This window comes from Juglans regia, chromosome 1 (assembly GCF_001411555.2).
Source record: "Juglans regia cultivar Chandler chromosome 1, Walnut 2.0, whole genome shotgun sequence".
Classification (NCBI taxonomy): Eukaryota; Viridiplantae; Streptophyta; class Magnoliopsida; order Fagales; family Juglandaceae; genus Juglans; species Juglans regia.
This window is the reverse complement of record NC_049901.1, coordinates 22,072,840-22,091,652: the sequence shown is the minus strand read 5'-3', so window position 1 is coordinate 22,091,652 and position 18,813 is coordinate 22,072,840. Positions and strand designations below refer to the sequence as shown.

The window sequence follows — 18,813 nt, the reverse complement described above, 5'->3', positions numbered from 1 at the left end:
GAGATTGCTAGATCTAAAAAGGACATTTCTATATGCAACGAAAATATGTTTTATAATTGTTATCTGATGCTAGTTTACTTGGTTCCAAACCAGCAAACTTTCCTATGGATCCTCATTGTAAAGTTAGCAAATCATATGGTGAATTGTTGGAAGGTATTTCTAGTTATAGGAAACTTATTGGTAGATAGCTTTATCTTACAAATATTAGACTAGAAATTACATATATGAGTCAATTCTTGATGCTCCTTAAGTGTCATGCACACATGCTAGCAGCATTAAGAATTCTAAGGTACATCAAGAATGCACCAGGTCAATGTCTTTTTTTCTCAGTTTCTTCTCCTATTCATTATCAAAGCCTTTACAGACTCTAATTGGGCTAGCTATCCTGACACTAGAATATTTGTTTATGGTTATTGGGTGTTTCTTGGAGATTCATTCATCTTTTGAAAATCTAAGAAATAGAAAATTGTTTCAAGATCATTTGTTGAAATGGAAGATTGTTTCAAGATCATCTGTTGAAGTTGAGCACAAATCAATGGCATATGATGTATGTGAAATAACATGGACTCTTTCTTTACTTTATGATCTCCACCAACCACATCCTTAGCTTTTACTACTTTTCTGTGACAATCAAGTTGCACTACACATAGCTGTCAATCTTATGTTTCATGAGATAATAAAACATATTGAGTTAGACTGTCATATCATAAGAGAGTAGCTGCAAATTGGGGTTCTTTGTACTCTTCATTTTTCTTCAACTCATAAAGTTGCCAATATGCTTACCAAGCCTTTGGGTTATGCCCTTTTTTTCCCTATTGTCCAAGATGAATGTGCATAATATATACACATCATCTTGAATACAAATTTAATTGAATTCATTTCAATTTCGCGTAGAGTCAACATATAAGTCAACCAAGTTATGTTAGTTTTCTTTCTTTTACACTTTTCTCGCTCTCTCTCACAACAGAGGTTTTCATTGTAATCATAACAAGAAATGCAATATAAATTTTCTCTCAATAACCTCTCTCTCTTAGATTTCATTAGCTTAAAAAAAAAAACTAAAGAGAGAGAGAGACCAAATTCACAAAGACAAACTTTTGGTGACAAACTTGGTGGTAAAGAGCAAAACATTAGAGTGGGCGAAGAAGAAGAAGAAGTGGGTATATATTTTTTTCCAAAAGTGGGCATAAATTTTAAGGCTTTTATAATATTATTCCTAATGTGCGGGCCGTGGGTATATATATGCGAATTTTTTCCAAAACTAACCCTGCATATACAAAGAATTTAATCAACCAGCCCAGCCCACTGAGGTCAATAGGCAGAAACTAGGAAGTTAAATTTGGGAGGCAGAATTCTAAAAAAAAAATAAAAAATCTCTTTTTGGGGGAGCAAAATTAATTTTTATATAATTTAATTTGTAAATATACCTCAAAAAAAAATTCTTTTACATTTGTTTTTGAAGTTTTGGAGGTTGAAGCCCCCATAGGGGTAGGCCAGCAACCCGACCTGGTAAAGTGGGGATTGTACCCGACTCGACCCGTAATTCTCACCAAAAGGGGCCAACCCGAACCGACTCAACCCAAACAAAATAAAATCGGGTCGAACCCCGTATGACCCGACCTTTAAAAACAAGTTGTTCTTCTTCTCCATGCTTCCAGAAACGAAAACTTATGTTTTTCAAAAAAAAGAAGAGAAACGAAAATTGATTCAGGTTAAGGCATGGAAGGAGAAGTTATCTTGGGATTGAAGGAGAATATCTCACTGAGAAGGTGAGGCATCCCCAAGCCTCAACCTGCCCAACACCAGCAATAGCGGCAACGGCAGCAGATCTGTAAACGGAGCGTCTAGCTCGAGCACTGAAGGCAGAGAAGCAGATCTGTAAACAGCAATGTCTAAGAGCGTCTTCTAGACTCTTTTCTTCTCTTCTCTGCATAGCAAGCTCAAAAAAATTCATCCTTTTTTGCTTCTCTCTCGGCTCGGGGGCTCCAAGACAACTACTAAGGAATTTAATTTATGGTGGACGAGAAGAGGGCTTGGGGTATTGGGTGGAAGGAAAGAGATTACCTCCAAGACAAAAGAGCGAGAGAGAGAGTCGACGAAGTTTAAAGACTTTTAAAGGCCAAAATCTGGAAACTAAGTAGGTTTATTCATGGAAAACTAGCGAGAGAGAACGCACCTCTGCGATGACCTCTGCGACCGGCGATGACGATGACCTTTGCTACTGACGATGGCAAACGGCGACAGTGACTAGGGTTTCGCAAGTGGAGAGAAGATAGGGTTTTCGTCTTCAATTAAAAGCGTTTATGTCTCAAGGGTAGTGTTTTCGGTTTCGACGAATTCGATGGATTGTTTTTTCTAAAACCCGGTAGCATACGTTTGACCTGATGAACCCGTCTTTCACGGGTTGCGGAAGTCGGGTCTTTCGGACAGATCGGGCTTACTGCCCATTATGCGTAGCCCTACATAGGGGTATGTGGTTCTGCCTTCGGGTGCAAGTCACCCGATATCCAATCCAAAATGAGTATGTTTTCTTTCAGGACTTGTTTGAAAAACTTATCTCATCTATCTTCAAATTTATCATAATAGGCTGCGTTTGGATGTTGAGTTGAGTTGAGATGAAAGTTGAATAAAATATTGTTAGAATATTATTTTTTAATATTATTATAATTTTAAAATTTGAAAAAGTTGAATTGTTTATTATATTTTGTGTTGAAGTTTGAAAAAATTGTAATTATTTGATGAGATTAGTTGATAAGAGTTTAAGATCCAAACTAGCCAATTATTCAAGTACAAACACTTTTAAATTTCAAATTTTCAAATTTTCAACTTTTTTATCTAATTATTATCTAATCATTACAATTTTTCTAAACTTTCAAAAAAAAAATATAACTTTTTCAAATTTCAAAATAAAATTTATATCAAAAAATTATATTTTAATAATATTTTAAATTTATAATATTTTTATTTAATTTTTCTTTCTCATTTCTTAAAATTAAATAAAACATCTTAATTAAAAATATTTTATTACTATTTATAAAATTTTCATCTCATATTATTGACCGAGCATTCCTACTCTTACCATCTATTTATCTATTTCTATTTCCATTGATAATACTAATTATCTTGGCCGCAAAAAAAAAAAAAAAAATGCAATTAATGCATCTTTACCGTAAGTTTGACAATCAAATACGGACAAATGGCAAATCCTAACCCCACATGGTTAGAGATGAAAATGAAATGCACCCTAAAGCTTCTGTACAACTCTGAATTTCTTCCGCAGAAGTTGTTGACAAAACCCCAATATTGGGCTAAAAGATAAAAAAAAGTCGTCGAATATTTGTATGGACGTGATCGAAATAGCTAGCGATGCTGACAGAATATATATATATATATATATATATATATATATATATATATATATATATATATTAGATCAAAATAACGTACAAAGCAAGTTTATCTAATTAGATTAAACAGTTATTTTATAAAAATAATTAATGGCATATATAGCTTAGAAGACATTACTTCAACTTTTATACAAGTAATATAATTAATAAAATATTACAAAGAAACTTTAACAAACAAATTAACTACTACAATCAATATTTTAACAAGATGATTGAGTTTGCATCATCAAGATGATTGAGTTTGAATCATCAAGATGATAGTATTTAATGGTATGTTTTGAATCAAATGAGATTTATTTCTCTTTTTTCTTATATATTTTGGCTTTGTATTATATTTTGCTAGATAACTATATAACCTCGTTGAGGATATTTCACTGTTGTGGTTATGTTTATAAAATTTTGGTACTTATGATTATTAAGTTGTGAAATTTATGATTTAGATAGTCAGATATTCTAATAATTTTATCTCATTATATTTTATTACAGTGCTTTAACCAAACGATCTTCAAAATATTATTAAAAACTTTAAAAAGATATAAATATATATTAAAATGTTTAAAAGTTTTAATTTATAGTATTTCATTCTAAATGTTCGAAGAAATACATTCTACACCTTAGGATTATCATTTTGTTTTAATAGAGTTATATATATATATTTTTTTTTATGCTTTACCTGCAAAGTCATTATGCACGCACGCACAAGAAGTTGGAGAGCCATTATGCACACGCACGCACAACAATATATATTAATGCACAACAAGCCATTAATAGAGATATATATTGCCGTTAACTTTAACAAAAAAAAAAAATGTTAAAACAATAAATTATGTCTCATACACACTTTATATATATAGATATATATATATATATATAATAATTATTAGTTGGAGTCACTGGCTTAAATTTCAACAAAAGCAGAAGGTTTTTCACTCTACCTAACTGTCAGGATCCTTCAATTTCCTTTGCCCGGGTTAGAACTTTAGCTCCTCCCTCCTCTTATTCGGCGAGCGTCGGAGTTGTACATAACTTTTTTTTTCTTTTTTTGTTGCTTTCTGTCTGTAGAACTAACATGCGCCGATCTACTGCCTATTAGCCACCTACGACCATCACTCACCTCTCCAGCTGCCAATTTGTCAAATGGTCAAAGAAAACTGCTCAAAAGAGCGGCGCGTGAGTCTGGCTCATGCTGCGCATGAGTTTCACGCACCGCTGCCCCAGAGAGAGCTTGTCGTCGTCACGTGCTGCACCACTGGGATCAGTGGCTTCAGATCTCTCAAATCCGACCACTGCCTTATTTTCTAGAGTGGCGTGTGAACCACATGTGCCACCACAGACAATGAAGGTCTTATGCCGGCGTATCGACACATCCTCTAGTTGCTACGTTCCTATGTTCCTATTTTTCCTAATTGAGGATCAAGACAAAGTGGTCATGGAAGACTCTTACAACCAATCCAGACAAACAAGCTGCAGCACACACCATTTTACTGCGACTTTTAGTCGCAATCTAATAGTCTATTTATCAGATTATACAAAAACTGCTTCAAACGACTTTCCTTTAGTGAAAAATGGGTGGGAGTCAATTTTTGGCTCTAGATCCTTTTTTTTTTTTTTCATTAGTTTTGCATTTGTTTGTTTTGAGATGATTATTGGGAACACCCACCCTATTGAATCTTGTATTTTATCTATGAATTTGCTTGCTTAGAGAAAAAATATATATATATTAGTTGGAGTCCATGTTGAATGATTCCAACTTTACCTTAAACACGTTTTCTGTTCATTTACATTTCCATTTGTCGCTTTGGTAGGCTTTGAATTGCTGGGGATGGATATAGTTATTCTTTTGCATATATTCCTGTGTATTTAGACTATGCCTATTATCGTATTAATAAAATTCTTTTACCCATAAAAAATAACAAACTAGAATTGTTTTCACAAAAGCATAAACAAAAGAGGCATGGAGACAGAGAGAAAGATATGGTGGCACTTAAAGTTGCCAACACCACGACAACGTCGGGTAGCACTTAAAGGAGATAACTTTAAACAATGACACTTTGATATCATTTTATATAGTGTGGGGAAGTTAAAAAAATTTCCAAAAAAAAAAAAAAAAGGAAAAACAGAATCATAATTACAAAGGAGAGTAAGATAGTTTTGATTCATGTGCTGAGTAGGAGACGATTATCCATGACAGTGTTGGATGTCATTGCTTATCCAGAAGCTAAAGGATTGGATATGAAGCTTTACTTAGCTGCTACTTGCTTCCCATGAGGAGCAACTTTATCCGCCCTCGTTTTGTCGAGTCGTGTTCGTCGATAAAATTCTTGGATCTCCCGATCATGCTTTTTAAGCATCTGATCAACATTTTTTGATGAATTCAGCAAGGGACCAGAGAGATATATCTTGCTTCCCCGCACATGACCATGCTGAAACGACACATGAAAACGCATCTCGAGTTAGATAACCAGACTTGCTATGAGATGCTTGAAAAGTAAGAAGAAGAAAATCATAAATTGACCAGCAAAGTATGAAGAAACTACAGAAAACCGTAACAGGCTGGGTTGGATAGAGTAAAAGATATGTATGGATGTCTATGCCTGAGAAAATGTTGCTTAGAACTTGTGGCATGTACCTGAGCAATAAGTGAAGAAAAAAGCACGGCATGTAACTTACCAGAGACGGTTCTTTACTACAGGCCTTTCCATCTATCTGATGGAAATCTCCATCCAACTTCATGTGACGTTCATGATCCTGATTTCTGGACTCCAATTCCTTAATTGGGCCCGAAAACCTGCCAACGCGCTCGTTTGTATCTGGCTGTGAAGGACCAGGCTTTTCTTGGAGATCATCAGAAAACATGGTCCTAGTAGCTACCAAACCAGATAATTTTGATAAGTTGGCTGCGGTTGAAACAGCTGGTGGATAATCAAGTTCTTTCCCATACTTTGTCCCTCCAGGCCCATGAACCAGTGGTCCTGAATGGGAAATGCTTTTAGGAAGATTCTCTGCTCTCACTTCTCTAATAGGTCGTGACTGTTTAGGTGGAGCAACCAGAAGACCTGAAACAGCATCCTCCCTATGAGGGTTGAACAATTCACTTCTGCTCTTTGAACCGGGTAGGACTTGCCTTCTCTGCATTAGAAATAATATTGGAAAGAAGTCAGAAGAAACCACTGGTAGTTTAAAACTTGATGACTTCTAGAAAACAATAATAGAACGAGGCACATCATGAACTAATTTTGCTGACATTTTAGTAATGTTGCTTAATTTCAACCAGGATGCGAAACATTTCCAAAACCATGAACTAATAAAAGGTCCCATTTCTCATTACCTGCATTGACAGAGAGTTCACTTTTGATGCAGGAATTTCCTGAGAATCTTTTTGTCCTCTCCTTTCAAGGTCAACCTTCCGGTTCTGGCATCCCACATCTCCTTGCCTGTGAGAATAAATGAAAAAGTTATGAACGCCACTCTTGGAAAACAAATAAGCCTCCCCTTTCACACAAATCAAGGTGGTGTCAAGGCATGCAGAAAACAATGCATCAATCCCTGAAAAGAGATTGCTGACAAATCTCTGCTATTATGAATTGAATCTGGACAATTAAAAGGTTTATTTAGAGGTGAGTTATCATCTTTGTACAAAACAATAACAATTATCATCTTATATTATCACATTAACTGATTAACCTATAACAGTACCTTCTTGCTACTTCATCCCGCACTTTCGCATCAATCTCTTTGCTTGTAGGATATTTGGGCAAAGTTGAAGGATCACAAGCCAGCGGTTTTGTTTTAAAGAACTGTAAACATAATTACAAATTAAAATAGCTAACAAGTATTGCAAGCCTCACAATAATAGAAATGAAACAGGTAGCTCATCCAATATTAAATAGAAACAATGCATCCACAGCAAGAATATTCTAGATTTCCTCGGGGACTGGGCGGGGGGGAGGAGGGGGTTGTTTAGTGAGAATTGATGTTTCTCTAATATTATTGCTACTTTCTTTCCTTTTGACATAAAGATATTTAGAAGAAAATCCCAACATAGTTATAAAACTAAGCTCAATTTTCCCTTCTCTGTATTCCTCAGGGCTGGCCTCTCTTTTATCAGTGCACAATTCTTTATCTTCATTGTAGAGGCCTTTAAGATAAGAGTGGAGGGAGAAAAAGCTTTCTGGCAGCAAGATAGATGGGAAAATTAACCTTTTGAGACCAAAATGCAAGAATTAGGAAAATATTCAGAAAGAAATTAGAATCACATAATCTGCATTCATCATTCAGTGTTCCATAAAGAAGGACGTGCAGAAACAAGTTTCAGATCATTAAAGGGCTCATTATCGACCAAAGTATTTTTACATCATTTCCCAGAGAAAAACCTGCATACCTCACTCTTTAGAGCAAAAGCTGAAGTTCCTCGATGTGCAGGTTCTATGGAAAGCAAAGTCTCAATAAGCCCCAATGCAGCAGCTGGCAAATCTTTGAATGTTTCTGCTACACATTTTCTATAAGGCTGCGTTGGCCGGAAGAATGCTGAATTTGATAACCTCAATTTTCTCCCGTAGTCCTCAGTAGGTGAGCCACAAAGCTTAAAAATCTTATGCAATTGCTCAACCTACAAGAAATACAGAAATAAAGTCAGGGCACCAATTACATGGCACAAACATGCTGATTTCTGAAAACTGAGAACAGCTGGATCTACACGTGTGTGTGTGTGTCACGGGAGACATGATAACTCACAACTTCACCATAAAATGAGTATGGTGAAATTGTACTTGTGAAGGACAGGCAAAACAAATTATACAATGACAACAACAATATTTTTATAAATGATAGGTGGACATCATCTAGCACAATCCAAAAAGCAATCCTGGTCATAGATACATATAGAGTTCAACGAAAACCAGATAGATAAATGGGATTTGACTGGTGAAATGCAATTTGAAATGATTCCATTTCCATGTCATCCCTAACCCTGCACAAGCCTAAAAACATGCACTCAAGTTCAAATTTCCCATTCAAGTTAAATTAAAATGAGGTTGCAGCATAGGGATAGATCTCTCCATCCCTCACTTTTTCCGATCTTTTTTCTTTTATTTTTTTATTATGTATGCTTCAGTTTATGGTAATTCCAAACAATATTTTCACTTTCCATAGTAACAATTTGAGGCAGAAGGTCTAGAAGGCATCAATAATGTGTGACTTGTTAAAATAGGTTCCTAATCATTTTACCTCTGTTTTTCCGGGCAAGATAGGCTTGCCAGTGTATAGTTCCCCCAGTATGCAACCAGTACTCCATAGGTCCACCGCAACTCCATAATGAGAAGCTCCAAGTAAAAGTTCTGGTGGTCGATACCAGAGAGTGACCACACGGCTTGTCAGTGGAACACTGTGATGAGGGTCATAAGAAGTAGCCAAGCCAAAATCCGCAATCTTCAAAATGCCACGATTGTCAATAAGAAGATTTGAACCCTTTATGTCACGATGCAGGACACCATGGCTATGACAATGATCAAGTCCTCTTAGAAGTTGCTGCATGTAACATTTAACCTAACAGTAAAAATAAACATTAGAATTTTGACATCATAGCAGTCAAGGGCACTGGTGCTTCAATCTAAAGGAAATAAATATTATAAAAATTTCTCACCAAAATAGCTTCAAAATATTTGGTTTTGGGCAAAAAGCTGTGAAAGATAAATGCCTCCCGAGAAAACTTTGTGTGTAGAAATCTCAACAATAAGTACCATATTAAACAGAAGTCTGGGATTAACCTAAAAGTCATTTATGATACCTGAGGTTCTGAGAACTTTATGCCAGGGCTCGATGCAAGCCCCGTAAGATCATGCTCCATATACTCAAAAACAAGGTATAAACTGCGAGACATTTGAGATGTGATCAAGCCTTCCAGCTTTATTATATTTGGATGATCAAGCCTTCGCAAAATGATGATCTCCCTTGCCATGAACCTGACACTCTCACAGTCAAGATTATCAAATCGTACTTTTTTCAGAGCAACTATTTTATCATGGATAACATCGCGAGCCTTGTAAACATTACTATAAGTTCCTTGGCCAATCTGCAAAAAGGATTTGCCATCACACATGAAATCAAATCATGAATGATAATCTCAAGACAGAGAACAGTAAGAAGATAGAGAATCGTGATGAAGACTTTAGATACAGAAAGTAGTTTTGACAGCCAAATTCTAATTCCTGTTACATAAGATATAAAAAGAGTACGGTACAATGAAGTGGTTCATGAAGCAACAACACAAATTCTAGTCAATCCATTTCATAGAGATAAGATTATATTGATCAAAGGGATTTCTGTTTTTCATTTTTAATTTAGATTGCATGTGTACTGGGTGGTCCTACGCTGTACTGAGGTATACTCTTGAGTATAGACTCATTATTGAGGAAATATAGATTTTCCGAATTACTACATATTCTCTAGTTAATGATAATAAGACATGGTTTCTCTAGGCAGGAAGAAGCATGCAAGATTTTATAAAATCAACAAATCATCCAAATGGCCTATTGGTTTGATTCTTTATCAGATGGTTGAATATAGACTTTTTCCACTGCATACCTTTTCCCTCTTCGTACTTTTTCCAAAAGGTTCAAAATAAACAGGAAAATATAGTATGAAACTCGAGCCAAGACCGCCAAAGATGTAATAAAATTAATCTACACAAACTAGCAATCAAGGATGAAAGGATGTTTTCCGGGATATGTTCATTTGCTGCAAGTATTGTGAGAGTATTCACTAGTCAACACCACTGGTGAGACTTCCAAGAATGTAAATTGAGCATCAATTGAAGAACAATAACATACTTTTTCTAGCTTTTCAAAAGTATTTGCACTCCGTGGTACCCATCCCTTGATTGCTTCCCCCGCCGCGTTAGAAAGCCATGCCGGCCACCCTGCCGCAATCTGCTCACCACTCGTAGCCTTTGGTACCCTTCCCACGCGCGGGTGATCAGTCACCAGGGCTTCAGACGTCTCTCTTCTCTTCATAATCTGATCATCATGAACCCGAATCGAACCATTGGCTTTCTTATCAATGCGCATGCCTTTCAATTCATCACTGTGCAATCGCAGTCTATCATTAACCCTTACTCCATCATGTCTTCTGGAAGAATTCACTCTTAAATCCGATGATCGTTTACTCAAAGAGGATGATTTCTTCATCGAGCTTTCCTGGCTATCTCTGTCTTGGACAGCCGAAGAAGCCTTTGTACATAGGCAACCCATGTTGCACTTTACACCGCAATTCGGTTAACCAACAAGACTTTTCTTGTCACAGTCACAGACACAATTCTCCTCCTAAAATCAATAACAAACTTCCTAAAACTCCCAGATTTCAGTAAGCCAGCAATACCTTTCTCCTTCACTGACACAAATCTCCTCCTAAAATTCAATTCCAACCTTCCTGAAATTTCATTTCTCCACCATACCCATTAATAGCAATCTTGACACATAATCAACTACAAATATAAGCTTCTTTCAGTAATTCAAGCTTTCTCCCAATACCCAATACATCAAATATAATAAACCTGGCATGCTCTTATCCAAACCTTATCAAAGCCTCAAATTTTTTGAATGATTGACTTTCACGAAACCAAAAACCCCAGCTTCTTAATTTTTATTGAAAATTCAAAACTGAAACAATACGCTGTTCACCCAATAAAAATCCCTTCAAACCTGCAAAGACCAGTTAATCTCAAAAACAAAGAGAAATACGAGAAAACCCAGTGCAGTGATGTCGACAATACCTTGAAAACCCATTTGAAAGTTAGGAACTTTAGGGAGAGAGAGGCATAGACTTTAGTTGCCAGGAAAGAGCGTCTTTATTGGGATTGGTTTTTGATTGTTCAACGCGTATGCATTTATGTAATAGGAATATATAAATATATGTTCCACTATTAACAGACGGCCCGCGCCGGCTGTTTTCTCAGTCAACAGAATGATTCAAAACCCTCTCTCTCGCAACGGCTGATCAGCTCCAAGCGAAGAGTTCGCTTTTTTAAACCATGTTTTGGATCTTTCCACTTCTGTTTTGGTCTGATCAAAATTCTTTTCTTCTCTTCGCTATCATTCATTATCTCACATTTCACATATGATAAAAAACGTTCACACGATTTATAAAAAAAATTTAATATGGAGTATAGAAATAAATAATGATTGAAAATAAATTTAACTTTGATCTTATTATAATATAACATTTCTCTTTGATCTTATCATCAAATTTTGAAAATAAATTTAACTTCTTTACAAGAGATATTTTACCATAAAATAAACTACCTGTCCTTTACATTGGAAATAAGTTAGGCCAAAAGATTAAAATAAAAAATAAAAACTTAGGCCAAAAATAACATCTTCTAAGAATTAAGATAGTTTTTTATTTTAATTTTTATTTATTTATAAAGACTTAAATCCAGACTAATCTTGCGAATACATGCAATGAAATATTTGTCTAGTGTTAAATTAGATAACAAAAGGTATGATCTAAATATTAGTAATTTACTCTTTGCTTTAATTTATTGTTCTCGAAATTCAAAGATGTTTTCACCCAAATGCAATTATCTAGATTCTAAAATCCCAAAAAAATAAAAAAATAAAAATCGTTATTGCCGAGTCGACTGATCGAAGTCAATTTAGGTTTGATAAAAACAACATTATCACGTCCGAAATGTCCTTGAACTTGTTTCATGTTTGGATAAGGACAGACTCATTTTGTTGGGTCAATAAATCCTTTTTACCCATATAGTTTTTTTATTTATTTTTTAAATATTTTTGTTCAAATTCACGAGGGTTGAACTGGCTAATTTTTCTTAACTCATATTTGGATTGAAAAATAAAAACCTCAAAATACATATACATATATATATATATAGAAAATAATTTGCACACAATATTTTTTACAACACTTTATACAACTATATTTTAAATGAGATGTATTTTTATAAAATATCTTATAAAAATAACATTATTTTTTAATATTATTATATAATATATTGTGTAATATATTATGTGTATATCATTCCCGTGTGTGTATATATACACACACTTGAGATCTTAGGACTGTGTGTTTGGTGGCATTATCGTGGGTCAACGTAGAGAATGGAGTACAAAAACGTGAATCATTCGATGTGGCCAATATAGTCTTCAAAGAATATGATTTCTTTCTTTACTTTAATACACCGATTTTAGGATGCATACCCATCTTTTTTTTCTTCTTTTTTTTTCCTTATTGGCATTTTCCATAATTTGATTGAGTAGAATTTTTTTTTCCTTCCTTCTTATTGTCATTTTCCATAATTTGATTGAGTAGAATAAGGGTTGGTAAAAGAAATAGCTCAATAAAAATAAAAGAGCAATTCTACTTTAAAATAAAAATAAAAATAAAAATGTTTTCATCATCATTCACATTTATTAAACTAATATATTTTAAATGACTTCACATATCGACTACTTAAAATATGTAATATTAAAATTGATGAAATTTAAAAGAATAATTTTATGCATCAGTTACTATTTACTTTCACACCTCATATCTATAATTTCTTTTCTATAAAATGTAAGGATGTTTTTTATAAAGTGTGAGATGTGAGATAGTGAATAATAATATTTATTTTAAATAGAAAATAAAGATACCTAGTTGAGTGATTAATGTCTAACGAGGGTTTGTTTTGACCATTCAGATGAATAGGACCTCTGGGAGGACCATTTTCTATCATACCACAGTACAGCTATATTTTCCAAGATATTGCTATTGAGATTGCTAGGAGTTCCAGTCCGTTGGTACCACAACTACGTGACACATGTACCCCAGACAAACAGCCCATGCATGTGGAACATTTAATACAGCTTTTGGAATTGGAATTGGAATTGGAATTGGAATAATAAGATATTCATCAAGTCATGTAGAGTTAAGCATGGGGATTTCTACGAACCTTCTTCCTTGCTCTTTTGCTGAATACACTTTTATCGTAATTTCGTACTGTTAACTTGAAAGGATTTGATTGCAGTATAAATTTAAAATTAAATTATCTTATAAATTAAATCATATCATATCGATATATAGCGTGAATGAGTGTATTCCTAACTCTTTGATAGCAAGTACAAATTTTGTTTTGTACCTCCAAATATGTTACCAAGTAATGCTACTATATAGTTAGTACATGTGGAATAAAAAATTGCCACTCTTTTATACACACAACCAAAAAAAAAAAAGAAAAAGGGAAGTCATGTTTGAGAAATCTTGCATAGTCTCTTGGACCACTAGAGTTTATGGGGAAAGATAATGGGCCATTTTAATTAAATTTGATGATTTTAAGCAACCAAAGCGGGCCACAAAAGCTATGAATTCAACCTAAGCATTGAGTGCAAGTTTGATTTTGGACTTTATTTCTTCTGACGTTTCTCTCTCTCTCTATATATTCTAAATAAAAAATATAATTTCACTAATAAAAATTTTCTTAACCATTAAGTTTTTTTTTAAGAAATAAAAAAAAAAAAAAAAAACTAGTATTGGTCGATTTGGGAGTCCAATTCATTAGTCCCCAGCATTTTCATATATATATCATTTACTCAAAGGTTATTTTCATTTTTATATAATAGAATGATAAGAGTTAATCTGGCATTTGCTTCATACGAAAGATTTAAATGTGTAAAATTTAACAATATAGATAGTGCAGATGACAATATAAAGTTGGAGAGCAATGATAATTACGTAACACATTTCACAATATATTTCACAACATATTTTAAAATGAGAGTTTTTTTGTAAAATGGTTTATTTTTATAAAATATTTTACTAAATTACCCTTCATTTTAAAATATAGTTGTGTAACGTGTTTGAAAAATTATGTGTGGTTTTATCATTTTTTAAAATAGAATGTGGGAAAAAGAAAAATTCTACTGATCATCTTTACATTGTAAAAAAAATAAAAATAAAAATAAAAATAGAGATTTGTGCGAGCAAACACACCCCGCGGTTAAAACTAGGAGGCACGCTTGAACTGCCCTTGTCATTAATAGCTCAATTTGGGTGCTTGAATTGATCTTTGGGTTCGATCCATACTGATTGTTTCATTTCAATTAATATTATGAAGTTGGGATTTGATCAATACTTCCATTAGCTCTTGGGATATAATCATGACAACCTTAGTATGGTTTGATCACTCCAAAATTCTTGATATAAAGTGTTGGTTCCTTCCACTTCTTTGTGTTTAATTAGATGGCTGATCTTAGGAGGATGTATTTTGAGAGGACGCTTAATTAATTAAGGTATTTGCTTGGGACTCGCCTAGACAAACGGACCTGGTCGGGGATACATGAATCATGTTGGTGCTCTTGTGGGTTTTCTTTAATTCTAGTGTATGAACTCAAAGCGGAGACTATAACAAAGATATAGCTTGATATTGTCCCACAAGTAGACTGAAAGGCGTTTCTCTTAATTAAAGGAGCTAGCACACAGTTTGCAAGCTGAAATACAATTGAAAGAGACTTGAGTTTATATTATTCATGGCCAATGGCTCTAATATTCAAAGTAGCTAGTTTTTTCCCCCTCTAGGCTACTGAAATAGTCTTAAGATGCGGCTTATTATATACTTTGTATAGAAGTTGTGCTTTTGAGGTAATTTAGTGCATGAAAGCAGATGGAACTTCACAGTTTATGGTCATCTTCAAAGACGAGTTTGTTTGAAAATATTGTAGTAACCAGCCATTTGCACTGTGAGTTATGGATTATTAGAGAGTGAGCATACAGATCATGTAATATGCATGAGGGAATATATTTTAAATGCATGGATGCCATTAAAAAATAGGATTGAATTTGTCTATAATTTACTAGTTTTCTTGCCTTGCTCTGAAAGTTATGCAAATATGTTAATAATAAAATAGTTACGTTATTTACAAGATTGATGTATGATATACTATTAATTGTGGAACCCATTATCTACTCTCTTATATAAAAAGCATGGATGTGTTTCGAACTTCAACTAAACTTTGTCCCCTGGATGTGTTCCAAATTTGAATTGACCCTTTTGTCCCCAATTTGGTCTCAAAATTACGGGTTCACTACAACAATCTTTTTTTTTTTTTTTTTTTCGGGAGGGACTGTGGTCGGAAAGAGTGTAGATTTCATGGGAAATTATTTATTTGCCATCAATTTGTGTGGTGGGAAACCCATGTCATAAAACTGGTGGGAAAAAATTCTTTTTCTACCAAACCACAAGTTCATAGGAAAAACTTTCTTTTTTCCATGAAATACCGTGGTGGTTAAAACCTTTTTTTCCTCGTGGTAAATAAAATTTCATCTGGTATGATGTGGTGGGAAATAACACTATTTTCTATGGAAAGAGGTTGTGGCAAAAAGTGTTTACCCATGACATATCTTCGAGAGAAATAATTATTTTCGATAAAATATTTTTCTGGGAAATATATACTTTTCACACAGTATTTCATCAGAAATACATATTTATGAAAAAATCTTATCATGGGAAATAATCACTTCCAGTCAAAAAAAAAAAAAAAGAGTATTTGTCACGAGTTACATTCACAGTAAATGTAAGAGATTTTAGAAAAAAAAAATTGTAAAATAAAAAAATGAGACTGAGCCAAAAATAATCAAAACAAATAGTCTAATATAGGCTAAAATAAATATATCCGAATCTTAGAGATCCAAATTCATGTTTATAATAATTTTAAAAAAAAAAAACATGTAAAATTGTGCTAACACTTCTAATTAGAATCCAAGAGAGGAAGTTGTCCATACAATTTATACACATAGACCACACAACCACAAAACTTTATAAGTTACAATTCATGGCTCTACAAAACCACAATCATACAATCCATTCAAGGTTTATAAGATCAACATACAATCCATTCAAAGCACTCATTTGTTTTTACAAGCTTCATCCATACCCTATACATTTAATATACACAAATTTGTCTATTAAACCAATATCATCATCATACTTTACAAACTCATTACAACTTCAAAACACTTCAAAATAATTCATCACTATGAGTCTAAAAGAGACAGGAAGTTCAGCCTTTACCAGATTTGAAGCATATTTCAAAATATCCTCGCTTGAGCAAATATACTGTTCTAAAATCATAGCTCTAGTTCTAACCTGTCAAGGGCACAGTAACCTCTAATTAGAGACTTCACACTAGTGATAAGTAAATGACAAAGCATGAAAGAATTAGAAAAAACCAACTATGGCAGAGAACTAATAAATTGTGAGAAAGAAAATTCACAAGTCAAGCATAAGTTACCAATCCCTCCTTCTCATAGTAACTAGATGACTAAATATAATTTTAATAAGTAAATTCATATATTCGTTAATTCATCTATAATTAAATATATAAATAATAAAATGTAGCAAATGAGCAGAGAAATTAGACAGAATATCTAAAAAAACCATGCCAAAAAACATATTGACTATAATTATAGAGAGACTAGTAATGGAGAGTCAGAAAGCACCTCAAATGATGATTTTTTCAGTTTTAGAGTCAACTAGGGGTGTAAATTCAAACCGGAAAATCGGTCCGGTCCAGGACCAGTTCTTAGAATGTGAAAACCGGTTGGTTCCGGTTTTAGGATTTTTCAGACCGAATCGGACTGGTTGATAAAAAAATTATATAAAAAATAATATTTGTATATGTAAGTTTTATACAAAATATTATATATATATATATTAATATATATAAGTTTTATATATTATGTATAATTATAAATTTTTATGTGAAATTTTTATATATAATATATATAATTATATATATTCATATATGAAATAATTTCATATTATAAATTATAAATTATTACATAAAATGTTAATACTAATATATAAGTTTATAACTAATACTAATATTAAATATATAGTCTATAACTAATACTAATATATAACTTATAATTATACCAATAGTCTAATATTAATACTATTATATAGTGTAATATATTATTTAGCTATATTAATATATAAGTCTATAACTATTTAACTAATACTAATAGTCTAATATAGACTATAGACTATAGACTATAGTTATACTTATAATTAATACTAAAAGTTTATAACTAATACTAATATTAAATATATATTTTATAACTAATACTAATATATAATTATACTAATAGTCTAATATTAATACTATTATATAGTCTAATATATTATTTAGCTATACTAATATATAAGTCTATAACTATTTAACTAAAACTAATAGTCTAATATAGACTATAGTTATACTTATACTAATATAGCAATACTAAATCACTAAAAGCTTATAACTAATATTAATATATAGTTTATAACTAATACTAATATATAACTATACTAATAGGCTAATATTAATACTATTATATAGTCTAATATATTATATAGTTATACTAATATACAAGTCTATAACTATTTTAACTAATAGTCTAATACTAATAGTTTAATATAGACTATAGTTATACTTATCCTAATGTAGTTGTACTAAATCACTATAACTAATACTAATATATAAGTATACTAATAGGCTAATATTAATACTATTATATAGTCTAATATATTATATAGCTATACTAATATATAAGTCTATAACTATTTAACTAATATTAATAGTTTAATATAGACTATAGTTATAGTTATATTAATATAGTTATACTAAATCACTATAACTAATACTAATATATAAGTATACTAATAGGCTAATATTAATCCTATTATATAGTCTAATATATTATATAGCTATACTAATATATAAGTCTATAACTATTTAACTAATATTAATAGTTTAATATAGACTATAGTCATAGTTATACTAATATAGTTATACTAAATCACTATAACTAATACTAATATATAACTATACTAGGTAGGTCTAATATATTATATAATACTAATATATAAGTCTATAACTATTTAACTAATATTAATAGTTTAATATAGACTATAGTCATATATACTAATATAGCTATACTAATATTAATACTATTACTAGTCTAATATATTATATAGCTATACTAATATATAAGTCTATAACTATTTAACTAATATTAGTTTAATATAGACTATAGTCATACTTATACTAATATAGTTATACTAAATCACTATAACTAATACTAATATATAACTATACTAATAGACTAATATTAATACTATTAAACTAGTCTAATATATTATATAGCTATACTAATAAGTAATATATAAGTCTATAACTATTTAACTAATACTAATAGTTTAATATCGACTATAGACTATAGTTATACTTATACTAATATAGTTATAATAAATCACTATAACTAATACTACTATATAACTATACTAATAGGCTAATATTAATACTATTAGACTATAGTCTATTAAGCCTATAACTATTTAACTAATACTAATAGTTTAATATATACTATAGACTAT

The 18,813-nt window shown here is 32.0% G+C and overlaps 1 protein-coding gene across 1 annotated transcript; it reads right to left on the bottom strand.

Annotated features, from left to right (window-relative positions):
- Positions 1 to 5,366: 5,366 nt before the first annotated feature.
- LOC108999192 (probable serine/threonine-protein kinase At1g54610) lies at positions 5,367 to 11,388 on the bottom strand. Its single transcript, XM_035691996.1, has 9 exons — positions 11,176 to 11,388; positions 10,235 to 11,104; positions 9,193 to 9,477; positions 8,634 to 8,951; positions 7,789 to 8,016; positions 7,104 to 7,204; positions 6,736 to 6,841; positions 6,078 to 6,536; positions 5,367 to 5,830 (listed from the first exon to the last, which is right to left on the bottom strand). The coding sequence occupies exons 2-9, from the start codon at positions 10,652 to 10,654 to the stop codon at positions 5,648 to 5,650; spliced, it is 2,100 nt and encodes a 699-aa protein (XP_035547889.1). The 5' UTR covers positions 10,655 to 11,104; positions 11,176 to 11,388; the 3' UTR covers positions 5,367 to 5,647.
- Positions 11,389 to 18,813: the final 7,425 nt, after the last annotated feature.

Bases quoted from the DNA above. Each gene is read 5' to 3' on its own strand.
- LOC108999192 (XM_035691996.1), bottom strand. From the start codon at position 10,654: ATGGGTTGCCTATGTACAAAGGCTTCTTCGGCTGTCCAAGACAGAGAT. The intron at 9,478-10,234 runs GTATGTTATTGT...TCCTTTTTGCAG, and splicing joins CTTTTGAAAAGCTAGAAAAA to ATTGGCCAAGGAACTTATAG. The intron at 6,842-7,103 runs GTACTGTTATAG...TTATTCTCACAG, and splicing joins CGGGATGAAGTAGCAAGAAG to GCAAGGAGATGTGGGATGCC.